Here is a 25,055-nt window from a genome sequence, read left to right on the forward strand (position 1 = left end):
GGACTACAATCTACATATGATTCTGGGGGCACTTGTGATTTAAGGCTTTACTTTTTTCCTCAGTTAATATGCTGAACTGTTTAAAATATGCAAGGCACTGAAGTATTGGTTTGGTTGTCTTTTGTAGTAACAAATGCTACAAACTGATACACATATAAATCTGTAATTATTAGGCTGTTTGCAGAATATACATTTTAATATAAATATAAAAAAGACTGTGTGTGTGTTCTATCATAAAAATTCTTGGTACTCTTTTAATATTCATGTACATTTACAATAGCAGCAATTGCAATACAATTAGGTAAGTAAGAAAGCAGTCTGGGTTAAGAGTTTTGTTTATGATGCCCTCCAAATTTCACGTATAACAGCAAAGCAGTCCTCCCATTTTCAACAGCTTTTGTTTTATCTCTATAGGCTGATGAATTCCATTTACAACTATTGTGTTTGTAGTCGCAACCAAAATACTTTCATACTTATTTACACAGTGCAGGATCTCTGTACAAATCAAACTGGAATATTGCTTCCCTTGTCAGTCAAACACAGCTACCCTGGGAATGCTGACACAGGAGTAGCGTCATTCTTATTTAGAGAAGGTGTGTCAGCGGGACTACTTGCTTTTCAAAGATGTGAATGCTGGGGAATTAGTCTGTCGCTTACTGTAGCTGTCAAACTTGCTTTTCTCTTCTGATAAGTCCTTCTAAGCACATTCTCAGTGCATATTTTGTCAATATAAAGTGACCCATTTAGGAATTGCCATTGTGGTCTTCTATCCACCAGGATTCTGTGTTGGCTGGAGAGAACCCAGCCTGACTCCAGAGGTGGGCTGCAACAAGGGTCGTGGCTCATGCTGGGAACAGCCAGGATGTGGTAGCTTGATGTCACGTGTGGCTGGGAGCACTGTTAGTATTTCAGGACTAATAGCATTTTGAAGGATTTTGTTGTGGAATGCAGAAGCCATTTGTATCAGACTGGGTTTCATCATTCATATCAGCAGGCTTAACATTGATTTAAAATCAATTTTTCCTTTTTTCCCTCCAGGGAGTACGATCTTATGTGAAAAGGCCCACAACATAGTTGGCCAACCTCAAAATAAACAAATTAAAGAGAAATACCCTTTACAAAAACTAGAGTAAGTATTCTCAGGAAGGACAGCTAGAAGACATGACAGGATTGAAAATATCTATGTATATTAATATGTCTTAACATGTAGTACATACCATAAGCTGTTTAGCTAAACTTACAATAATAGCTGAAGAAAGGGGTTTTTACATTTAGTGATGCACAGAAAGTGTTGCAGTACCTAAGGGAACAGCAGCAGAACCAGCAGACACCTCTCAGAAGTTAGGATTCAGACTTTACTGAATCTTCTACAGACAAGCCAAATTTATGGTGAGGACTGTACTCATCATTCTTAATGGAGACATAATAAAAACACAGAAACAACGGAATAACTGATATGTAAACAACTATCATCTTTGACTGCAGCTTGTCTAAGGCTCTGTCCAAACATGGACATTTAAAAAATGTCCTTCAGCACTGTAACAGAAAATATGTTTCTTGCAATTCAGGGCTCCATGCCAGGCACTCTTGTGTGTTACTAGTTATTGGGAACATGCTTGCCTTCTGTTTTCATTTCCTGACATTAATGGATATCACTTGTAGTACAATTATAAGCACAGCTACTCATTTGGACTGACTCAACATATACCCCAACAAAATGACTGACATCAGGAAGATCTGCTTCTGAAAATGCTTGAAACAAACAGGACACACAACTTTTCTGAAGTTTGACTGACCACACTCATGAAGTAGTACAACATGCTCCAGAGGCTCTGATGAAGGGTAGCACAGGAGCTCTCCTAGCAAAGGGATCTGACCCTGCAGCCAAAGGAGGAACTCCTTCTGACTGGCACATCAGCCCAATGTGACCAGCCCTTACTGTATGCTCCTGCTTCCAAATCCTTTTTCACTGCTGTGCACAGAGCTTCAGAATTTCAAAAGCCCCAGAATCCAAGAGGCACTAATTGGCATAAAAATGGGGAGAACATTGTCCTAGATCAAGCATATGACCTTCTAGGTATCAGATGGAAAACAGATCTAGGATAAAAGGGCCTGGAGATTTCCAGAAGGCCTATCCTAGGTATGCAGAACACGTGTTGAGGAAAAAGGCCATTTTGTTGTTACTTTGAAAAGAACCAGAGCTTTTAGGGAAGTGCTTGCACCCTTTGCAAACCAGAGACATTAAGGTTTATTACTGAAAATCAAACCCATTATTCCAAAAGAAGAAACCTGTTTCCACTCATTTGTGCCTTCCTCTTTAGAACATGCTGATAATGGCACAGTCTCATTTTTAGACATAGGACGTTTTGTACTATGACACTATCCTAAAGAAAACATTATTTGTCATACATGCAGATTTAGCTTAATCTTGGCCTAAATGCTCTTTAGCGATCTGTCCAGACAGAACAAAACCAAACCAGCAAGACTGTTGGGATAGCGCTAACGAAGTTTCCTTAAAATCATCCAGCAATAATGAACAAATTAGCTCCATTGCAAATTTCAGGGTGCGGTGACTGTTGACCAGTCTAGCTGAAGTAAAGTCAAGCTGTAATTTACACAAAACTTTTGCTTGAAATTAAAGAATACTTCACCGTCAAAGATCATTGCCATGTACTTGTCCATTTACCTTACAGCTTCACACTGCTGCTACGTCTGTCCTGCAGATAAGACAAATCCTACGAAAGAGAAGACGACCTGAGTAGCTGCTTTCATGACTGCACTGGAAGGCAGGTAAGCTGCTTTCTGCTAGGACATCTGTCCTTTAAATGTAACATAGAATCAACCATATCATTTGCCTGTTACTAGCTGCTCTCCAGACACAGTTCTATATCACACCCTGAGCTGTTTCAAGTAGCACTTGAAATATGCAGTTGTAACAGGCTTGGGAAATAGTGGTTGAAAACACTGATTCAAGTAAGTACTCACAAGCTCACATAGGTAGTCCAATCACACAACCTCCGGTTCTCAGGGGAGAACTCTCACAATATTTCAGTCAGCTTTCTCATAGAAAACTTTTGCACTATTAAAACTGTGCCTAAACCTCACCAAAATACAACTTTGCCCTGCTTATTTCCTATTCAGCCCCAAACTGCCACAACTTGCCGTACGCATTCACTAATTCCCTGCAACTCTTTCTCTCATCCTGATCTAGATGAAAATAGCACCTATTTTCTACATTTTAGCCTGAAAGTTCACAGGATGGAAACCACTAAGAGCACACTGAAGATATTTGTGGAGAGACGTAGTTCTTGTCACTCAAATTTTCTTTCTGGTCTTTTCTAGCATCAGGAGTACACTAATCCTTTTAAAGTATATAGTCTACAGCAATCAAAAATAATATTTAATATTTAAATGTTAAAATGCTAAATTTCTACACAAATTCTTTTTAGAAGAGGCTTTTAAAGTCAGTATTATGGAGCAGTGTGTGTCTTAGATTCTGATCACCAAAATTCAAGTGCCTCAGAGGAGGCAATTTTTCAGCAAACATCAGCAGCAAGAGGCTATGAATGTCCAACTGAAACAAAAATGTACATGCTTAATTCACCCCATCAGCAAGTGCTTCTGAATACCTAAGCTCCAAAAGAATTTGACTCTTAAGACAGTTTAGGTCTCAGCAAGAATGCCAATTTTCTTGGACTCGATTCAAACTTCGTAATAGAATACAAGTCTTCAGATGAAGTTGTTAGGATCGTTACAGCTGTGGCTCTTTAAAAAGATCAGGGATTTAATGAAAAAAAAAAATCAACATAATTTTGCATCCAGTGTCATAGGAATACAGGAAAATTGATGTAATATGTCTCAGCTAGAACTGTAACACAAAACAACTAAGCTAATAAATTCATTATAAATGGTGAATAGTTATCTTGCACAAAATTACATATGATATAAAACTGGACTACTAACTGCTGTAATACAGAAGAAGTACTCCTTTACATGATCAATGTGGTACATAAAATATCCTGTGGATCTATATTCCTAATTTAGTTCACTGAAACATGATCACATGAGAATTGCTTTGTTTTACCAAATCATTAACACTTGTTCAGAGATTTGCCAAGTCACTCTAAGAGTAACACACTCTGACCTTGCCCCTCTTGGCATACTACAGAATTACTAATGTTGATAGGGGATGGGGAAAAACCCCATTCTTAAAATCCCAATGCTCTATTCTCCAATTTTGTATTTTTCTCCATGAAAAATGGTGGGCATCTTCTTTGTGCTCAGTCTCTCAAGTGAAAATTTAGACATGAAGGTTGTAAAAATTACTTTAAGAGTTTTAGTAACACACCAGTGACAGCACAAATCCTATCTTTGAATAATGTAGATAGGAAGAACATCTCTGGACTAATAAATCTGAAAACGCAAACTAGAGCAGAACACTATGGTCCCAGCCCCTCTACCACCACAATAAAGACCTCTGTCCTGGAGTTGTAGGGTTCCTCTGATGTGCTTTCAAATAACTTGTTAAAAAGACCCCAAACCAAGTACAATTTAAGTTGAAACAAGAAAAGAGTTTTCATTGTTTCCAACAATATTAAGGCCGTCAAAGGCCCAACACATCTGTTATTCAGCAGCTGCAGAAACAGGTGCGAGTCTGCATATTCAGAACTTCCCTCAGATGTCCCAACTAGGCATTCACATTGTCATCACCAGAGCTGAATTTATAAAGTGCCATACAATGCCCAATCCCTTTTGTTACAGCAAGAGAGCAATCAAAGCAAAAAATGACATTCTGTATTTTGAAAGGGACTGATACTAACCCCCTCCCCCCCCATTCCCAAAGGGTGGGGGGTTGGTAGGAGTTGGGAACATGAGCACTTTGCTGATCATGATGTCCTTAGGTTACAGCAGTTTGTATGAGAGTTTATCCTTTTTTTTTTTCCAACACAATTAGAAAGTATTTGTCTCCTCTCCTTCCTCCCCTCTGCTTTTTCTGCCTATTTCTAAACCTGAACTTATTTTGTGGCAAATTTGTATGAGATATGACTAAACTGTTTGAATGGCAGATGTTTTTGTTTTGAGCTATGCAAATACCATTTTCTACACACACCAATTAAAAACCAAACAACTTTCCTCATTTAAATGAATACAAGTGACCATATCATTCCACTTTGGAAAAGGAACATTATAGATGAAGCAATTCTCTCATCAAGTCAACAGAGGTGAACATCTCAGAGGCCTGGCACAGTGAATTACTGGACTTCCAGGAAAAAGAGAACTAGCACTGTATTTTGAGAAGCAGATGACTGTTACAGCCTCTTGCCAGTCATCAAAGCCTCACAAGGAAGAATGAAGGAGCTTGGTTTCGTCATTAAGATGGTAAGTCTGACCAAATCTGCAGTTTGTCAGGCATTTTTCTTAGCTTAAATACCACTTTAAACTTGCCCCTTGCTCTCACCCACAGGTCAAAACAACTACTTCTGCTACCATTCACCCAGCCAAGGGGGAAACTGATTGGAGCTAAACTAAGTTCTTTAGGGCTGGTTATCTTTTTTAGCTTGAATCAATCAGTTCCAGAATTGGCCATGTGCAGAGTGGAACTGACATGAGGTAGGGCATGATGCCTGTGGGCCTACTTAAGCTGAAGGTTTGGCCAAAAGAAGTGTTCTTCCAGTTTGATGTTAAGCAAATAGAGAGGGAGGTTTGAAATCCAGGTCTCGGCATACAAGTTCTGCTGGGAAGCATTTAGCTCACTTGCACAGAGCAGCATCTGAGGGTTGTGATCTTTGCATGTTTTCACCAGTGGTGGTAAAGGGATGAGATATTGACAATTTTATTTAAACGTGTTTTTCTTCTCTGTGAATAAACTTACACCTTTCTTTAGACTCGTCCTCCCACAAGCCACTTTGCTTTCTTGTCTCACATTAATAAAAAGAATTACATACAGTTTGCATGTAAAAAGGTGACTAAAAAATACAAAAAGGCTCAACATTCCCTCCCCAAATCCTCTGGAGATTGAGTCATTTTCATGACTTCAAAAAGGCAAATATGGCACAAAAGAATGGAAATTAAGTTAAAAAAATCAATTTTATAAATATTCTTCCTCTGTACAATTTTTCACAGCCCCATCCCTCCCACCCATTTTTATTCACATTTCTTTTTTTTAATTCCCACCCTGATTTATTTTTAAATCATAAAATATATATTTTAAATCTGTTCATATTTTAAAATATTTACAGGAAAAGTTCCTTCTGTTGAGGTCATGAGGAGTCTGTACAAGGAGAGGGTGGAGGGGGATAGAGGTGAAAATAGCTTCGTTCTGTGGCAGGAGACGGAGGGCAACTTTCTTCTGCCGACATGTACTGACTGCGAGGTGTGGGTGGAGGGGGATAAGGGTCTGAGTCTGAATTTAAATCTATATAGTATTTGTTGGCCTTCCATCGACTAGTAGTATAGTCACTGTCACAAACATCTGTGCTGCATGGAGTTGTAGGTGGAGCTATCCCTCGTATAAGGTATGGCCTGCAGGAAAAAAAAAAAAAAGGACATGCATTAGTTGCAATCTGGGGAAAAAAAAGAAAGAAAGAGACTGAAAATTAACAGCTCTGTGTCCTCAGTCAAAATGCCTGCTCATTAATACTATGTGAGCCTTATTTCAGGTTTTCATTGGAACCCAACAAGAAGTACCTGAACTGTGTTAAATTTGAATGCAACAACTACCCTCAGCCAGCAGTGCATTCTTCCAGCCCCTGACCAGCCAGAGGAGACCACCACGACCATTTAGCCCAGTCACTAACAAACAGGTTGACTCATCAAAGAGTTTTAAGATAAGCTTGAGGAACTGAACAGAAAACACCAAACTTTTCTATACAGGATGCTAAGCAACTGTTACATAGCAATGTAACATACACATATTGCATTATTACTCAGCAAAACTGTATATTGAAAGGTGCTGAACACTATTGTGTCAAAATAAGAACACAAAGCCAATGTTTAACATCAAAACTGGCATAATCTCCATTTGAATGGTCATTTATTAAGAGAGGTAAAGGTTTTTTTAAACAAGGTAAAGTCTGAACAAGAACATTTTGCTTAAGATCCAAAACTGGAGGACAGATCAATAGCAGATTTATCAAACCTTTTTATCTGAGCTGTACCTGTAAGATCTTGTGGTTGAAGGAATGTTTGAGGAATAAAACATCTCTGCATTATACAGGGAGCGATCAGTAGCTGGGGAAGGAGGTGGGTTCAAGATCTAGGAAGAACAGGAAAAAGCAGTGTGAACATTTAGGTTAATTATACAACTCTACTTCTTTTGAAAATATTATTTATGCCTTTACCCTGTCACTCATCCTTATTTTAGATTCCTCCTCTTGCTGCTTGGGTGGGTTAATGCATTTTTAAAGATCACAGAAGTTCATTATGAGACTTTACTCTGGGCTTAGGTACACTGGAGGCCTTCAAAGTTCTCACAGTACAGGGAATTTCCTTCCTTGCCACATCTGTTATTACGGTGGACAGCTGGGGTAAAGCTGGAAATTAGACCCAGTTTTGCTGAATCTCAGTGCACCTCCTTGGATATAAGGACTGATATCACCCTCAGCAGATGCTAATGGGAAATAAAGTCTGTTCCACTCCCAGCCCCTAAACATACTCCCAGTCAATAGTAGGGTCAGGAGGCCAAGTTCCTTTACTATAACTAACACAACTCCATCCTTCCATAAATACTTCCTTTTTGCTGCCATTCTGTAAACATAACATTTTGGCACAGGTCACAATGCAAAGAGCCTAAGAGCTAAAAATAGTTATAGCCTGCCCTAGCCTATGTGTGCATATACACAGTTGCTGGTAACCCCCACACTAGGAAAACAACTTATTATGCGTCAGAATCCTTTAGGATTCTTCCCCTAGCAGGTAGCAGAACCCCTGACATGGCCAGCAGGACTTTGGCCTAAAAAACAAGGAGAGCACTTCATCCCTTCCAATGTGGAAAATTACAGCATTGCTGTTGATGGTAGGGCCTTGCTACTGATGTGAGCATCTTGTACATAGCCTGTCCCGGGCATTCTGCCATGCCATGGCCTGCCACAGTGACCATGATAGCATCCTTCCTCCTCTGCCTCTGCTCTTCTCTTAAAATAATACTGTAAAATCACTGCAGTGGAGATCATTGTTTTGGTCTTCACTGTGCAGCGTCTAGCAAAATGATTCCTGGCCATTGAGTCAAGCTCATCATTACAAATATTGACAAGGCTGCATCCAGATTCATGTGAGGGGAGACAACCTTGAATACCACCCATTGCCAGCTGTGGGGAGTGATGAGTAATTGCCCCAGGAGTATCTTCCAGAAATCCTCTTCCTTGGAGGAGCACGGCATGCTACTTCTGGATTCTCTCCTACTAGCACCCTGAGCTGCATCAACATCACTTTGCGTTAAGTGTGAGTGTCAGCCACAATGCCCGTGGCCAGGTTCTCAGGTATATAAACTGGCATAACTCCAATGACATAAATTCTTTCCTAGTCTCTATTCACTACACCATCTCTCAGTACCACCAAGATGTGTTAAAACAAAACAAAACAAAAAAGACTAGATGCTCAGATCTCTCCTTTTTGTTATTAACCTAAAGCTGGGTAATTAGCTACCAGGTAGAACTGACCAAAATATTTGGATTAAGCAGTAACTTTAATGTAAAAAAGCCCTTGCAACAGCTTCCTTCTGAGAATCCTGCATGCCTTTCCTGAAGGATATCATCCCTGCAGGCCCTCGCTGACATAGTCCAGAGTGGAAAGTTAAAGAATTTTCACTAACAGTCAGATTAGCTTAGGCCAGAAGTCCAACGGAAGAGTTGATCTTTTGGCCGACGCAGATCCCACAGAATGGCACAGGCAGATCAGCTCTTCGGCTTCTTTCCTTTTTTTAGATACATTTTTAAATATAAATTCAGCTAATTTTTTTCTGTTCATCCTTTTTAGTGTGGCACTGACACATCAATCAGGTACTAGCATGAAATTGTTCAGCATGTTACAGAGACACTGGTGAAGCATGAGACAAGGTAAATTAGGAGGGCTGCTGAGTTCCAAACATCTGCTAGCTGTGTCTAGCTTCTTGATGGCTTCATTGAGAAGGTAATGCGAGAAATGAACAATTTTACCTTATAAATAGATAAACTCACAAGCCTCTCTTTTCCATCTTTGTCCTTCTTAAAGGGGAGAAAGACCACATTTGCCACTGGTCAAAACACAATCAATCAAAATGCCCATACACAGCATAACAGTTTACCTGTAAACACAAGTGCACATACAGCCACCCAGTATGTGGGCTCCTGATTAAATACTGCTGAAGAATCACTTCCATAGCTAGCAGATTGACTCTGCAAGCTTGTGTGAAGAAGAGTGAGGGTATGTATTGCTGAGAAGCATTAACGAAAAAAACTGTCATATGACAAAATGCTGGTAAACAGTAACCTTTGTATGTCTCTCCTACCTGTTCTTAAAAAATCATTTCCATTCATACTACACATCTTTGAATTAATAAAACTCTGATATGGCATCTCAAATCCTGTCACTTCCAACAGTTAAAAGCCAGAAATGGAGCTAAATTACAGCTAAAAACCCCAAGCATAACAACTTCTGCTGGTACCAGTGTTTTCTCCCAGTGCATGCACTTGATTTTCTGAAACAACAATCAACACTTTATCTAAACAGCCAGCAAAGCTTATTTCTTATGTGTTTGCATTCCAGTCCTGTCGCGTCTTGTCTTTTTATTCCATGTGTGCCTGCAGCATGACACAGTGCAAAATGTCATTGGGCCATTGACATCAGAGTTTACAAAGAACAAAGGAGGTGGCATCTCTAAGGGAGTCAAGACAGAAGAACAGAAGTGCCCAGGAACAACCCAGATGAATATCACTAAAAACAAAACATTTTAGACACCATATGGCATTGTGTAATCCTGATGGACTGCAACAAAGCCCTTTTGTGAAGTTCAGTGGGTGTCAGACTGGGCCTGTATATCATTAGCAGTAACACCCAAGAACAACTGTTATTAACGCTCTATTTAGCTGCACAAATTTTCATCTTCCTTTTCTTCAGAAATAAAAGATACCTAACTCACAGGTATATTTTCAAGACATACCTGTGGGTAGAAAGTGGCTTTAGTGCTGGATGAGCTACTTGAAGAGGCTCCAGTAACATGGTTTCTGTCATATAAGGGGGCACCACTGCTCCCTCCCATGAGACTCATGGAGCTAATCATGGACTTTCCACATGAGATGCCTGCAGTGAGACAGAGAAGAAAACAAGGTTAGGTAAACCACAATTTTATCTACCAATGCGAAACAGAAAACAAATCCACAGCTTGGCAAACCCATGCAATGCTACTGGTTGTCCTTTGGGAACAGTTTTTTATGTAAAAACTTCAGGATTACAAGGAACAACATATTTTGTAAAGAAAACATCTCATCCCCAGACCACCTATTGTCTCACTGCAGCAGTGAATTCCTCACAACCTCCTCTCACACTCTGCTGAGAAAGGAATCTCCAGAACATTTGATCCAAACTTTTCACCCAAATCGTTAACTGAGAAATTTTCCAATTAAGCAAAATCAGGCATTTGCAAAAAAAAGCATTATATATTATTGCCAAAGAAAAACAAGCTAGAGACCTCCAATCTTTTCATTTCCATCCACAGAAATTCAATTGCAAGTACATGAACAACAGCAAAAATTAATTATTTTTATTGAAAAATCACTACTTAAAATAAAAATCAGCAGAGGCAAAAGGAAGGAAACCTGGGTGACAGGAAAAGGGAGGACAACATTCTCCAATCTGTTTTACTCCAATTGTCCTGGTTTCAGCTGGGATAGAGTTAACTGTCTTCCTAGTAGCTGGTACAGTGCTATGTTTTGAGTTCAGTATGCGAAGAATGTTGATAACACTGATGTTTTCAGTTGGTGCTCAGTACTGTTTAGACTATAGTCAGGGATTTTTCAGCTTCTCATGCCCAGCCAGGGCACAAGAAGTTGGCACAGGACACAGCCAGGGCACCTGACCCAAACTGGCCAACGGTGTATTCCATACCATGGGACGTCCCATCTAGTTTAGGAACTGGGAAGGGGGGGGTGGGGAATCGCCGCTCTGGGACTAGCTGCGTGTCGGTCGGCGGGTGGTGAGCAATTGCCCTGCGCATCATTTGTACATTCCAATCCTTTTATTACTACTGTTGTCATTTTATTAGTGTTATCATTATCATTATTAGTTTCTTCTTTTCTGTTCTATTAAACCGTTCTTATCTCAACCCACGAGTTTTACTTTTTTTTCCCCCCGATTTTCTCCCCATCCCACTGGATGGGGGGAAGTGAGTGAGCGGCTGCGTGGTGCTTAGTTGCTGGCTGGGGTTAAACCATGACAGTCCAATATCCATAGTACTATAGTAAGAATCATTTGGATCAAGCAAGAAAGAACTGTGATAAAACTGAGCAAAGCGCAGTAGTGATGGAACCAGAACTGACTCCAGCATGCAACAATCCAGCGATGCACACCATCGTCCTGCTGCGTCAGATGTCATCTGCTCGTCACACCGCACTGAAGCCCAATTCTGCTCTACTGACTGAAAGGACTTTGCACCATCCCTCCTGACCAGACAGACTGGTATGACAGATGGAGCCCAGAGTCGGAAACTAAATGAACTCAACAAATGTTTTTAAAAACATAACTCATGAACTAAAGGAATGATATCTCTGTGTGTGTATACGTATATATATATATCATTGTTCATATGTCTCAAAAGGATGGAAAGGTGGTGATGATTGATCAGAATGTAACTAAAGGTATGGGAACTAAGCATGATGTCAATGGTATAGAATAAGGGGTGGATACTGTCCTGGTTTCAGCTGGGATAGAGTTAACTGTCTTCCTAGTAGCTGGTACAGCGCTGTGTTTTGAGTTCAGTATGTGAAGAATGTTGATAACACTGATGTTTTCAGTTGTTGCTCAGTATTGTTTAGACTAAAGTCAAGGATTTTTCAGCTTCTCATGCCCAGCCAGGGCACAAGAAGTTGGCACAGGACACAGCCAAGGCACCTGACCCAAACTGGCCAACGGTGTATTCCATACCATGGGACGTCCCATCTAGTATAGGAACTGGGAAGTGGGGGGTGGGGAATCGCCACTCCGGGACTAGCTGCGTGTCGGTCGGTGGGTGGTGAGCAATTGCCCTGCGCATCATTTGTACATTCCAATCCTTTTATTACTACTGTTGTCATTTTATTAGTGTTCTCATTATCATTATTAGTTTCTTCTTTTCTGTTCTATTAAACCGTTCTTATCTCAACCCAGGAGTTTTACTTTTTTTTTCCTGATTTTCTCCCCCATCCCACTGGATGGGGGGGAGTGAGTGAGCGGCTGCGTGGTGCTTAGTTGCTGGCTGGGGTTAAACCACGACACCAATATACACTTAAATCAGACAATACATTTTTAGTTTCTTCCTGTCAGACTATTCGGTGCTAATGGAAGAGTTTAGTTGGGAAGTTTTCAGAGGTTTTTCAGATGCAGGAAATATTTATTACAAGCAGAATGACTCTAGTTGTGATCATCATTCATGACTATTTATCTTTTTTGGAAATGCCATGATATTAAGAACCTATGTCTTTTCTTTAGAATTGAGATAAATAGTAATATTTTCAGCTATTGTAACTTGTCACAGCAGTATGGATTAGAAAAAGCCAACAAATACGAATGAGAATCAGAATGACAGCTTAGTTTAGGACCTATAGAGGTACAGATGAAAACCACTGATACTTGCTTTAATTAGAGAAGCTTTAGTGTGAAGTCCAATTTAAAACACCACTGCAAAGATTTCACCTGCAATGATTTCATCCTCAAATTTTATTTCCTACCACAAAAACCTCTTGATAACCATAAAAATGTAATTTAAGCAGGAACAGCTGACCACAGTCATTAAAGTGCAAGAAAGGCTAAACCTGAGTTGTATCTGGCTACCTTCAAAGCCATGGCTAGAAGAAAACAACAATTAGCACATCTCAAAAACTTGTTTAATACAAAGAAGTGCCACATCTTTTCATTTGTCTTTAAGTTTATCATCTATCTGATTTTCAGCTAACATGAAAAAAAGAATCCAAGCACTCTGAAGTATGGATTTCTTGTATTCTGACCCTGTCTGGCAGGTTTACAGGCACACATTTACTTTGCAGCTTCCTGAACAACATGAAGAGATATTCTTTCTTCTCAGGGCTTTGTAGTTAAGAATTTGCTATTTCCTCTATGACAGGTGTATTTTACATTTGTAAAATAATTTGAGGTACATCATTTAAGTGTTTACTTTGACGTCTATATGAGGTTTCTGGGTTCTTATCTATTAGCTGAATATCCTGAGCTTTTATGTATACTTCAAGTCCTCCTTCGATCTCAGCATTGTAGCTGTATGCACTTCTCCAAATAGATGCTTTGAGTTCTTTGCAAGGTAGAGAAACTTTGCTGTTTTACAGATGAAGGACTAAGACACAGAGAGAATAAATACTTTGTCCAAAAGCAAACAGGAAAGCTGTCTCAGAGATGGGCTAAACCAAAGGGGATGTTTTCATTACACTTCAGCCAACAAGCAGCCAGACTACAAACCCACACCCAGACTGCTTGTGTTCTTCCACATTTGCTGTTGTAACTTTGGGGAAGGGATGTCTATCCCCTGCTTTTTTGTATTATAGTAAACTAAGCTGCTTCACTTCTCTCCTCTGCTTCTTTCCACTGTGGAATAGCTTATCCATCCGGAGCAGACAGGACAAAACTGTGTAAAGACCTTTGATGGACAGGACAGACACAAGGACATCTGAGTACAAGACACAAAGAACAACTCAACAGAGCTCTTACTAGAACACTGAATGGCATGTGCATTCTTAGTTTCCAATATTGCATGTGGTTCACTACTCTTTATAGTGTTTTGCAGGCCTTTATAGTGTTTTGCAAGTACTATGCAAAACCCAGGCTTTATTACATACACCAGAATGAACTATTTAAAGAGGATATTTTCACTGGCAAAATACTGTAGATCTTGTATCAAAAAGATAGATACCTGTGCAGATGCAGCCTAGCATGAAAATTGCATTTGAAAATCTGGCAAGATGCCTGATGAAATGCATCTAACAGTGTTTGCATATCTGATCCAAATGACAAGATTTATACCAAAACCACTGAGCAGCTCAACAACATCTAATTTCTGCTTTTTGAAAACTCTGCATCTAGCACTCTTAATTACCTGTAAAACTCCAAATCCAGACAATGTAATGGTACTGATTATATTCTTACCATCCTTACCAGTAAAAGTGCCATGTTGAGAACTTCCTGGAGCAATAAAATTAAGAGGGACGTGAGGCGTGCCACTGACATACTCATGTGGAAAAGGACTATTGGGCCCGGCATAGCGCTGACAGACAACTCGTTGGCAAACAAAGTACATTCCTCCCATGACAAAAAGTGACAGTATTATACCAATGACAGGACCGATGGCACTACTGTGTGGCTGTGACTCATCTGAGGCTGGCTTTGTTTTTTCTGGAAAGAGAGGAGAAAATAATAGAGGTCATTAAACATGGAGCAATATATATGTTGCTGTTCTGGAGCTCATGTAGCAAATCAGTCAGCTCACAGGCATTCACACAGTGTCTCCGAAAGTATCTGCATCAAACTCGGGCATCTATAACTCCATATATTCTGATTCAATGCGCAAGACTTCATGCCTCCTCTTCCCCTCCGTGTACATAAAGCAGTATTAGCAAGGTACTCTCCTTTCTGTCTAGCAATTCATCTCGTAACAGGATTACTTATCATCTTGATATAACTACAGCCTAGAAAGTTTCCTTTTCTTGCCCCCACAAAGTCTATGGGATAAGGATATAGGACACTTGAAAACATGAAGCCCTTAATCAGAGAGGCATCTGCTCCCTCAAAAGTCATTTGGGCTAGCAATAACGTTAAAAAATTAAAATGTTTTACCAGTAGGGAAGCTACCATATGTATTAAGCAGTGGATGTCTTCCTAGGTAATATAGGCCCTAAAACAGAATACTCTTCCTTCCTAAAATATGACTTGCTTTCTAAAAAAAAACCCCTAACATATTGGAAAGAAAACACAGTTCAGAATATCCCAAATACTTTCTACTTCTTATCTCTTCTTCCTCTGTATAGCCCAATGTTAAATAATAAAAAGTGCTGCTGTATTTGGGATGAGCTACATATCACATCTCCCCGATTATGGGTAACACATTCAAAATTTTTGCCAAATAAACTTGACACCTCTATGTTTTTCACATATATGACATTCTTCAGTGAAAATTATTTTTCCATGATTCACACAATATTTATGATTTTTTTTACATACACAAATACATATATTCATAAATTGAAAAAAAAATCAAAATAATCTTGGCCAAAGCCTATCAATTTTACATGTTCAGATGAAACTATATAGCCCTTTCCCCCTTTAATGTAGTTGTAAGAAGTGAAATGGCCTTCACTTCATGAAATTTTTCTCCAGTGGTTCTGGTTTCATTCCCTTCAGTGGAAGGGAATGAAAAGCAACAAAAATTTGAGACGGAAGATAAATGAAATGCAAAGATCTAGAAATAAACTCTTAACATCTTAGCATCAAGAGTTCATTTCAGTCTTAAAGTCTTTATCTACTTTTCACACTTATTAGTGCATGACAACTTTTATGTCAGCTAACGCTCTAACTTTCAAATAGTCAGATTTGTTCAGATATGATACCAGAAAAAAGCAAAGACAAAATTAGAACATGTTCCCAAATTAGCTAAATTAAAACACACAATTCTCATTTTGGTTAAACCTAGCTTCTTTTGAATGCAAGATCCTTATCTAGAAAGTAGCAATCATCTTTATTCCCTACTTCGGTTCTTCCCCTCAGTCAAGCAAGAAACCACAGAATGCTCTGTTCCACAAAGAGACTCTGGAGGAGACGTCTTATATCTACATAAAGACACACTGAAATCAGTGAAGACCTAATTGCAGGACTGGAGCCAAAGCGCAAACACAAAACGGCTGCATTAACTTGGCAGCACAAAAGTTTGCCAAGTGCACAAAGAAAATAAACTAAAAAAAAAAGGAAGAGGTGGCTTTACATTATCCAGGGAACTGGGGGAACTGGGCGAGAGCTGGGAGATAAATGGAAGATGTGGGAGAAGCAGGACAAGCATGTTCAGTCTGAAATTTCCACCGGGACAGCTAAACAGTTGTTGTCGCCATTCTTTTAGCCTTTTCTTCTATTCACTACTTGGGCTCCTGTCACCATTCTTGCTCATGAAATACACTTGCTTCCACCGTGAGGATGGAAAGAAGAAACAAGGTTACCCTGACCAGACTTGGTGACCCCTCCTCTCACCCCATCAGTGGCACAGCTTCTGACAACTGGTGCTTTAAAACCTGACAAGACTCTAAGATATTAAACACCTTGCAATTAGCCAAGGTCCTATAGGTACAATTACTAAGCAAAGTACAGCGTTTCTCTACACAAACCCAACACAAGGTATTTGTTCAGAATGAATTACCGACAGATCAGCACATCTATTTGCTTTTGTTCTAAAATGCTATGTTTCAACTATTTTGCTAAACCACTCGTGAGCTACTAAATGCTCCCTTTATCTGCCCCATTGCCTGAAAACTTCATGCACTAGTCACCCCAATGGTGCAAAAAGAGGGAAATTGCAAGCAGAGCACAAGTAAGTTACTGTCCACTTTGGATTGCAAAATAACAGAACCCACTAAGGACTAAATACAGCAATTGCCATCAGTATGCCTGTAACTTGCATGTACCTACTGCCATGAGAATTCAAAGTAACATTTCGCCCAGAAAAATCAAGGTCTCTCCTTATATTCTTTTCCTACCTGCACTTTAAGAGACCAGCTTGTGATCTTTTGTGGAACTTGCTCATTGCATTTTAGTTCTTCCACATAATTAGCCCCCAGCTTGACCCTGTAATTGCAGTGGATAGGGCTGTGCATTTTTAAAAGCCACCCCAAGCTTAGCAGCAGCTCTGAGAGTTCCAAGGTCCTGAGTGTAGTAGAATCAGGTCCTCCTGGTTATAGGTCTGAACGCCCATCTAAACAAGGCAGCGTTGTATCCCAAACAGCATTTTAGAACTAGCTTGAAGTTAACATTGGGTTTTCAGTTCATCTTCACTACTGCTGCTCCTGCATGACCTGGAATAATAGCATTACAGACTTGCTACAACATGCTGCAAGTTCACACTTTTTTGTCACACAGACCAATGGAAAAGCATGACTATATTTAGCAGCCAAATATAACTGTGAGAGTATTTGGCCAAGATTCACTGGGCTTCCCTGAAAGAATATTACTATGCAAAGACTGGGGATCTGCATAGGGATGTAGGACATTACTCCTAAACACAGCACTTGAATCTCAAGGAAAGACGTCTCACCACACATAAGCTCATCAGAACCGTCAATGCAATCTGGAAAGGAGTCACACTGTTGCTTCAGGAGGATGCACTGGCCACTTGCACATCGGAACTGATTGGGTAGACAAATTGCTGCACAGAAAGAAAGAAAAGATTAAGTACTACTTGCATGGGAGCGTTTGAGCATCTTAAGAAAACCAAAAGAAGTGAGACATGAAGCCACTGTGCATTTTATATTATGACCAGATAGGCGTCAGAACACCTGCTTTGCTGCTGTGGGTAAAATGCAAGTCTGCATTTCTCTGATTCTTCCTTCTTGTTATACATCCTACCCAGTAGGGCCAAAATAAAATTCTGATCCCAGTAACTCCCCATCCTTTGTCAAATCAGTCCTGTTGGGGCAAACCGAGGATCAAATCAGCAAGAATCTTTTACAATAACTAACAAAGTGTATCTGATCACCTGACATGTTAACAAAATGTAGTAACTCAGCATATTATAAAACCTTATATAGCCTATACTATCTTACGTAGCCCTGTATAATATAACCTTGCAAATAACTGCTAATTTTCTTATCTATATTCAGAAGCCTCTGTTTCAGCAAAACCAACTTGTTAATTAACTTTGGAATCTCTGTCAAGTCAAAGCATATTAAATTATCAGTAAAGAAACTATCTTACGAGGACTAGTAACCATCAATCCTGGAAGGTTCACAGTGTAGGTTATTCAATGCAAAAAGAAGAAAGGTTCTTTTTCTTCTGGAGAAGACCCACATTTATGTTTTGGATTACAGCAATGGTGGTGTTGTGAAGTGGACCTTCTGAATAGCCATACTTACTTTGCCATAGTCCAGTTTGCAGAGCAGTTCTCGTGTAAGAGAACTAAATTATATAATAAATTATTATTTCTACGGAGAAAAAACTTAGCTAGAAGCTCCAAATGCAGCAGCTCCTGATTTGGACTGTTATGCCCCCAGTAAGTTGGATACAGTTCCACAAGGTCCTACAGTGCGTACAAAACACAGACAGCATCTAGAGCTCCCACCATAACACTTAGGTTCTTGCACTATGAGAAGGGCCAAGTTCTGTGTACACCTTCCTATTTGCCAATGACTACCAGCCCTCTAGTTATTCTTGCAACTGTCTGCTGCTCCTTTGTCTTCCATCAAGACTTCTGTCTTAATATCCTTTCCCTTCTTACATGCCGTATCTTCTGTTGCTGTCCTGTCTTGCTGGACTCCTTGTTTCTTCTTGATTCAGCAACAGACAACTTGGAGAACTGAACCTGTATTGTACAGGAGACGAAGTTTCTTCAGTGGCATGGTAATCCAGTTGCAATATCAAGACTGTTAACCTTGTGACTTCCACTGGGTATGAGAGGACCAGCTAGCAACGCCACAATAAATTCAAGAAGATGAAAGGCACAGTCTTGATTGAAGATGTGGGACAAGAACCACGAACTTATCCAGGGACATTTCTTTGGCCACTTCCAGTCATAGTCTGCAACCCCTATGCCAATGCTTCAGATTCAACTCTCCAAAAGCATGCCTTGGGAAACCAGGAGACAGGAGAAACAGCTTCTGATAGAAACAAGGCATTGAACTGAGACCTATGGAAAGGCAGTGATTACCACTGCTCTGACCAGAAGGCAATTCCTCTGATGCATGAGGAAAGTTCTGTTAAGCCCAGTTAGCCTCACCACCTTAATAAACCTCATATAAAGAACAAGAATGTACTATATGCCACCTTCTCTTCCCAGAACACAGTGGGTTATAGGCTGACACATGCTAAGGGATGAGAAAGGCCTATTGGTTTTATTTTTCTTAGGAACCCACTCAGGCGTTGGCCTGTAAAGATTCCTGAGGAATAGAGGCCACGTTTGCCACATCTCCCTCAGTCTAAGCCTGGACACTGAGTATGTTTGTAGCCCTTCTATGGAAGTGTCAGACAGCATCCTGGACAAAAGTCTAGTCTTCGATGGCCCAAGTTCTTGCAGAGGACTAGGCATACAACCACTGAGCATTCAACTGCTGAAGAAACCTGTCTTCAACTATTCTAGACCAGATGGAAAAGCACATCTGTGCCCTCAAAGGGGCTGTGCAGGGCAGCGCAGGTGCCTACAGTTCGTACAAGGCCAGGAACATTGTGACTGTTTGCTTAGCAGTGCCCACCATTTCACATGGAGATGACCAAATGCACGTTCCACTTTGACTCTGTGGAATGGTAACGGCACCATTACACTGCATATGGGCTGCGCGGTGGGCAAAGCAGAGCCTTTTAAGGAAGCAGTACAGGTAGTAAGTACCACCTCCCACAAGAAAGACAGGAAGTTAGACATGGCTGATGCTCTTCTTGTTTGCAGAGAAGGTACTGGTGTTCTGGTGTCCAGGCTCAGAGTTACAGAAGACATTGCAAATCCACAAAATTGCTCATTGAAATGTCCACAAAAGTCTACCCTGCTGGTCCAGTGGCAATGGTTAGCCACTAAGTGGGTAGAGCCAAGGGTCCTGAGGCTTCACAGACAAGAGCCACCCTACTGAATAAGCTCCTGAAATTTTGTACAGCAATAAGAAGGCATGGTGCCAGATCATAGTAAAGTGTCTTGTTTCAGCTATGCCTTGACACTAGACACAGACTATGCAAGTTTTCCCATCAGCCAAAGGATGATGCAAATGTGCCCATCCATGCTTCTCTCTTGGACCCAGATCCTAAGGCTGACTGCATACAAAGCAGCTGCAGCAGCAAGAGTTCCTTGGATATCATTCCACAGATTTTTCACAGAAAGGTACATCCAGGATTATAAGCATCAGCTTGCTAAGGGTGAACTCGCAGAACAGCCAATTCAGCCACAGGATTAATTCATCTCTTCCTCCCTGTGTCACCTTGCAGTGAGCACTGTCTGAAGGTGAAGTGAACACCGTGGAAACAGTGCAAGCCAAAATAGTAATTACGCAGGAAAAAAAAGCATGTGGTAAGTTCTGCCAGTTTCTTTCCTGTTTTCATTCTGAATATGGAATAAAGATACTCTCCCCAACCTCCCCCACATCTATAGTTACATGGTTAACAATTTATGTAGGTACAGAGAAGTTAAATTTGAGAAAGAAAGAGGGAAAGAAAAATAGCATCAGTGGATAGATTATTTAGGCTTATGGTTAAGGCTGTTTTTCCCCATTTGAAATTAAAAATCATATATATATATATATATATAGAACAGTTAGAATAAAAAATGGATGCTTATGTTAGAACCATGAGTTCAGGAAAACTAATCTTACTATCACAGTCTACTTCATCAGATTTATCTTGGCAGTCAATTTCTCCATTACACCGCAAGTGTGCATCGATACACTGTCCTTTCTCACACTGGAACTGGGATGCAGAGCATATGGGACAACTATCTTCATCACTCTGGTCATCACACTCTGGAAATCCATCACACCGCCATGCCATTGGGATACAGTCAATCTCTCCAGTTGCACAGGTAAACTGGTCTGGGGAACAAGTTGGAGGTTCTGGAAAGAGAGAAAACAAATCACATTTGTATATTCAATTTTAGCTCTTACAACAGAGTAAAAATGTGACAGACTTCTTCAAGAAAAACACACGTCTGGAATGTAGTTCTTCTGTGACAATATTAAGATTCCAGCAAAGAGGAAAACAAGATTTTGCATAGGGAATGAAATTTTGCCAACTTCAAAACAAAACCTGGATGCATGCTAATTGAAGAAGCATACTCTAGCAGGCAAGCACTGAACTAAGGACAGGAACTACAAATACTTTAGCTCTAACAGCCACCTTTCGGAAGACACTGTTATACACATAAATTCAAATGAATACTCTATTTCTGATTGCAAACCACATTCTACACAATTCTAATCCCTGCAATTATATTAGCCTGGAACAATTCTTCATTAAAAAAACTGGTGCATTGGGTCAATTGGCAATGAGGACACCTAAAACATGTAACATTGGCTTCTACAATATCTGTTTCTCTATTTTTCTATGGTTTCTTCACAAACAAATTTCCGAGTCAGATATGAATTGAAAAATATGAATGGAGAAAAAGTATCTGTAAAGGCCTGCTCAACATTAAGCTAAGTCCTCTTGCTGGAAAGTCTCTGGGCTGCAGGTTAGTGGAGGTTCAGAGAGCAGTCTGAGGAGCACTGTAGGCCTGCCCTGATCTTATATTCTTTCACTACAGTCAGAGACAGAACACTGGACCTTGTGCACATCCATTTTTATATTTGTTGGACCTAAGAATGCTGGGACTTCCTTCAAATTTTACTTTTCACGGACCCCAAGATCCTGGCATCAATCCATTCCACATCCACACTATTGCTCAAGTTGCAATCACACACTGATAGCATTAAGCAGCAGCTAGAAACTCATGTAAAGATGCAACAATTATGCTGTAATAAGGCATTCACAGTTGCTTTCTTCAGAATGTCAAAAGACAAAGACAATCCATATCAAGAATCTATTGAAAAAAATGCTCCTAATTGCTAAATACAGCAAATTAGCACACACTTTTTCACCATTAGTACCAATGAAAGAAACAGTCAATGTATAAGTCCCTTCAGGTGTTATCAGTAGCAGCTAGTTATGTTCAAGGGGGCCATCTCAAAACACTGCTGCAGCAAACATATATTTCTGCTGATTTCAAAAGTTGCTGGGTCAAATCCCTGTGATGGAGTTAAATCAGTTAACACAGGCAGTCACTAATCCCCACAGCTGCTGTTGCCATCTAATGCTCTGAGATGCTTTACCACTTGGATTAACAGAGTACCACATCATACCCTGTCTATGACAACAATATTGAGCAAGCTGGAGGTGTGCTCTGACGCTGGATGGTAACACCCCTCTGGAAACCCAATGAGCTTTTATTAACATACAGGCTCAGGAATGGACTTCGCAAAGAACCCAGTATAAGGAAAGCTTCTCAGTTGTAACCAATAACAACACTTTTGTATGAGTATTTTTCTCCTGAGGGAGGTGTTACAGATCCTAGAGCTATGCAATTACATGCAAACCATTTTTAAAGTGCCGCTGTCCTTCCTTCACTAGGGAGAAATGTTCAAGAACAAGATTCAAGTATAGTCAAGAGCTTGGAAAGCAAAACGTAAATAAAAATCTAAATGAATCCAATTTTTCAAATTTTTATAAGTTTTAAGTTTCTGAATTATGATTATTTGGTGTAGCAATATGAGAATTAAAAATGTAGCCAGTGACCTGACAGCTGTAGGTAAGATAAAGATGCCAGATAGACACATTAAGATAATTCTTGAATTAAATTTTGATGTTAGTGTGCTGTTTAGATAATTCAACAGACAGATTACTACTTCTGCATTTAGAGCCACGTATAATGTTGCATTATGGTTGCATTTGGCAGGCACAAGCTTGCATTTAAAAGCTTTTCAAGAGCATTCATAAGGGTACATGGACAAATGTTCTCCAGCCAAAATACCTATTAATCTATTTTGAAATACTGGCTATTGGCTGCTACTATGGCAGACAAGATAGGTTAAAATGCTGTTGCAGGCTCTGTGAAGGATTAGAATAATAAAAAGAGACACTAAAATGGAAACATCTTAATTTTTAGATTTATAGCTGAAGATAACAAAGGAGTGGGACGTAATAATCTCTTGTTGGCCATGTTGTGCAACAACAGTACAGCAAGAATTATAAGTAGATTGATTTCCTTCCCCCCCTGCAGATGTAACCACCGCTATTCTAAAACCACATAGCATGTTGTGGTCATGGGAAAGAAAACAGTTTATCATGGAAATGACTGTCCCCTGGGAGGTCAGAGTTCAGCCAGAAAATGAAATCCACAGCAAAATGAATACATAAAAAGAAGTCAAGAGGACCAGAGCCAAACGATTTAACATATGATGCCTCCCAAAAAGAAACAATGTTTTTTTGTTTTGTTTTTAATCCCCTCTGCATGTTTAATGTAACAATTTTCAAAAATCCTGGGATTGTGAAAGAGAAGTCTAAAGAAAAAGTCTACCATGTGGAAAGAGGAGAGCTACCTTAATTAAAAAGGATTGCAATGGAGCTTTTGGCCTACATTTCATAACTAGACAGTACAGTGTTTAATGTTATGAGGCCAATTTCATTTAAAAGACTGCGGTATCTCACTGTGGGAATCATATGAACAATTTCTGCTGCTAGGTCACCACAAATTGATGCAACATCATCTTATAAGCATTTGTTTAAAGCACAAACCTGTCACATCATACATTTATAAAAATCTCAGTAGACGATGCAAGTATTTTAAGGTCAAACAAGAATATTCTGCTCAAAATGAAAGTCACATACATCCCAAAACTGAAACAGCAAACAGCTGGTAGAAGAATTGAAGGTTAGTTTAACACATGATGCAACACACCATGTGTAGGAAAACACTGTGTGTAAATCCACATTTTGGATTAGAATGCAACCTCAACCCCCATCTTTTTTGATGTAAACTGCTTAGCAGTACTGTTCAACATCACACACCTCCACATGTTAAGAGATTCTGTAGAAGCACAAGGTGCTCGGGGCACGAACATCTTGGAGTCCCATCCCCTTTGGCAATGCATATGTGTGAACACCCACCATTGTCACGGGAGCATGGATGGACAGCTGGAGAAACACACAGAAAAGAGTATTAGACAGCATAAAAGAAATTGTAACTACTCCTAGCTAGGGCAAACTCACAAAACTACTCACAAACCACTTCTGTTTGAGTAAACAAGATTTCACTACAAATTAATATGAAGATAAATGCAGGATTTTCAGTTCAGTGCTCAAAAGCTGATTTACTACTTCATGAGGACTATGTTTCTCCCAGTCACAGTGATATGGAGACCTTTAAAGGACTTCTAAAAATAATTTGGGAGCTCAGGTGAAGAGGAATGAGAAGGCAGATTTGAGAAGGTCGCATTTACAGCATACCTAGACATCCCACCTGCATTCCTTAACTTATGTCGCTGAAGAATACCAACACCCAAAATCCTCAGGAATTCTCCTTTAATCTTACAGAGCTAATATGTAGCCCCTCCACTTCCCTGTTACTCACAAAACTGCAATATAAGCACACAGAGTTGATTTTTTTTTTTTTTTTAAAAAAAGATAGGAAGCTACATGGTTGTGTTCCCAAATCAGTTACCCAGAAGCACTGAATACCTGAGTGCTCCTAATAGAATCACTCTAAATGAACATTAGGTGGATAAGAAACAGGCACAGAGAAGTGAGGTCACTGTCTGAGGACCCCAGCCCAACAAGAAGAGACCCAGTCTCCTGCCTGCTTATTCCAGCTGACAGCTGAGCATCTGCTGGAGTGATCTATGGGGCTATAGCCTGGGTTATTTGTGATCCTGCTGATCAATGCATTCTTTACTACTAGGAAGGACGAAGAATTTCCACAGGGAAGAAACAGTATCTGTCCAGGCTTCTCAGCGACCTGCTTTCAGCTTTAACAAATTCATTAATTTAATACAGTGTTGGAGACACTACTGTTTGAGGCATGGGTTGCTAGCAGAAAAAGTGCATGCATGTATACTTGTGTGGGCATTCACATGTGCATATGTGTTTTTACTTGCCCGTTGTATCAGAAGTCACCTATGCAGGAC

General features: G+C 39.9%; 1 protein-coding gene across 3 annotated transcripts in view; it reads right to left on the reverse strand.

Annotated features, from left to right (window-relative positions):
* Positions 1-5,846: 5,846 nt before the first annotated feature.
* LRP5 (LDL receptor related protein 5) overlaps positions 5,847-25,055 on the reverse strand; it is a 178,420-nt gene continuing 159,211 nt past the window's right edge. For 2 of the 3 annotated variants that reach the window (XM_049820572.1, XM_049820574.1), the window contains 7 exons: positions 23,941-24,066; positions 20,715-20,951; positions 17,465-17,575; positions 14,320-14,565; positions 10,136-10,275; positions 7,158-7,255; positions 5,847-6,522 (listed from right to left, as the gene is read on the reverse strand). In XM_049820572.1, coding sequence (XP_049676529.1) covers positions 6,261-6,522; positions 7,158-7,255; positions 10,136-10,275; positions 14,320-14,565; positions 17,465-17,575; positions 20,715-20,951; positions 23,941-24,066 — 1,220 coding nt within the window. In that variant the 3' untranslated portion in view covers positions 5,847-6,260. The remainder of the gene's footprint in view (positions 6,523-7,157; positions 7,256-10,135; positions 10,276-14,319; positions 14,566-17,464; positions 17,576-20,714; positions 20,952-23,940; positions 24,067-25,055) is intronic. The other variant, XM_049820573.1, reaches the window with a different exon arrangement.

This window comes from Accipiter gentilis, chromosome 17 (genome assembly GCF_929443795.1).
Source record: "Accipiter gentilis chromosome 17, bAccGen1.1, whole genome shotgun sequence".
NCBI classification, from domain to species: domain Eukaryota; kingdom Metazoa; phylum Chordata; class Aves; order Accipitriformes; family Accipitridae; genus Astur; species Astur gentilis.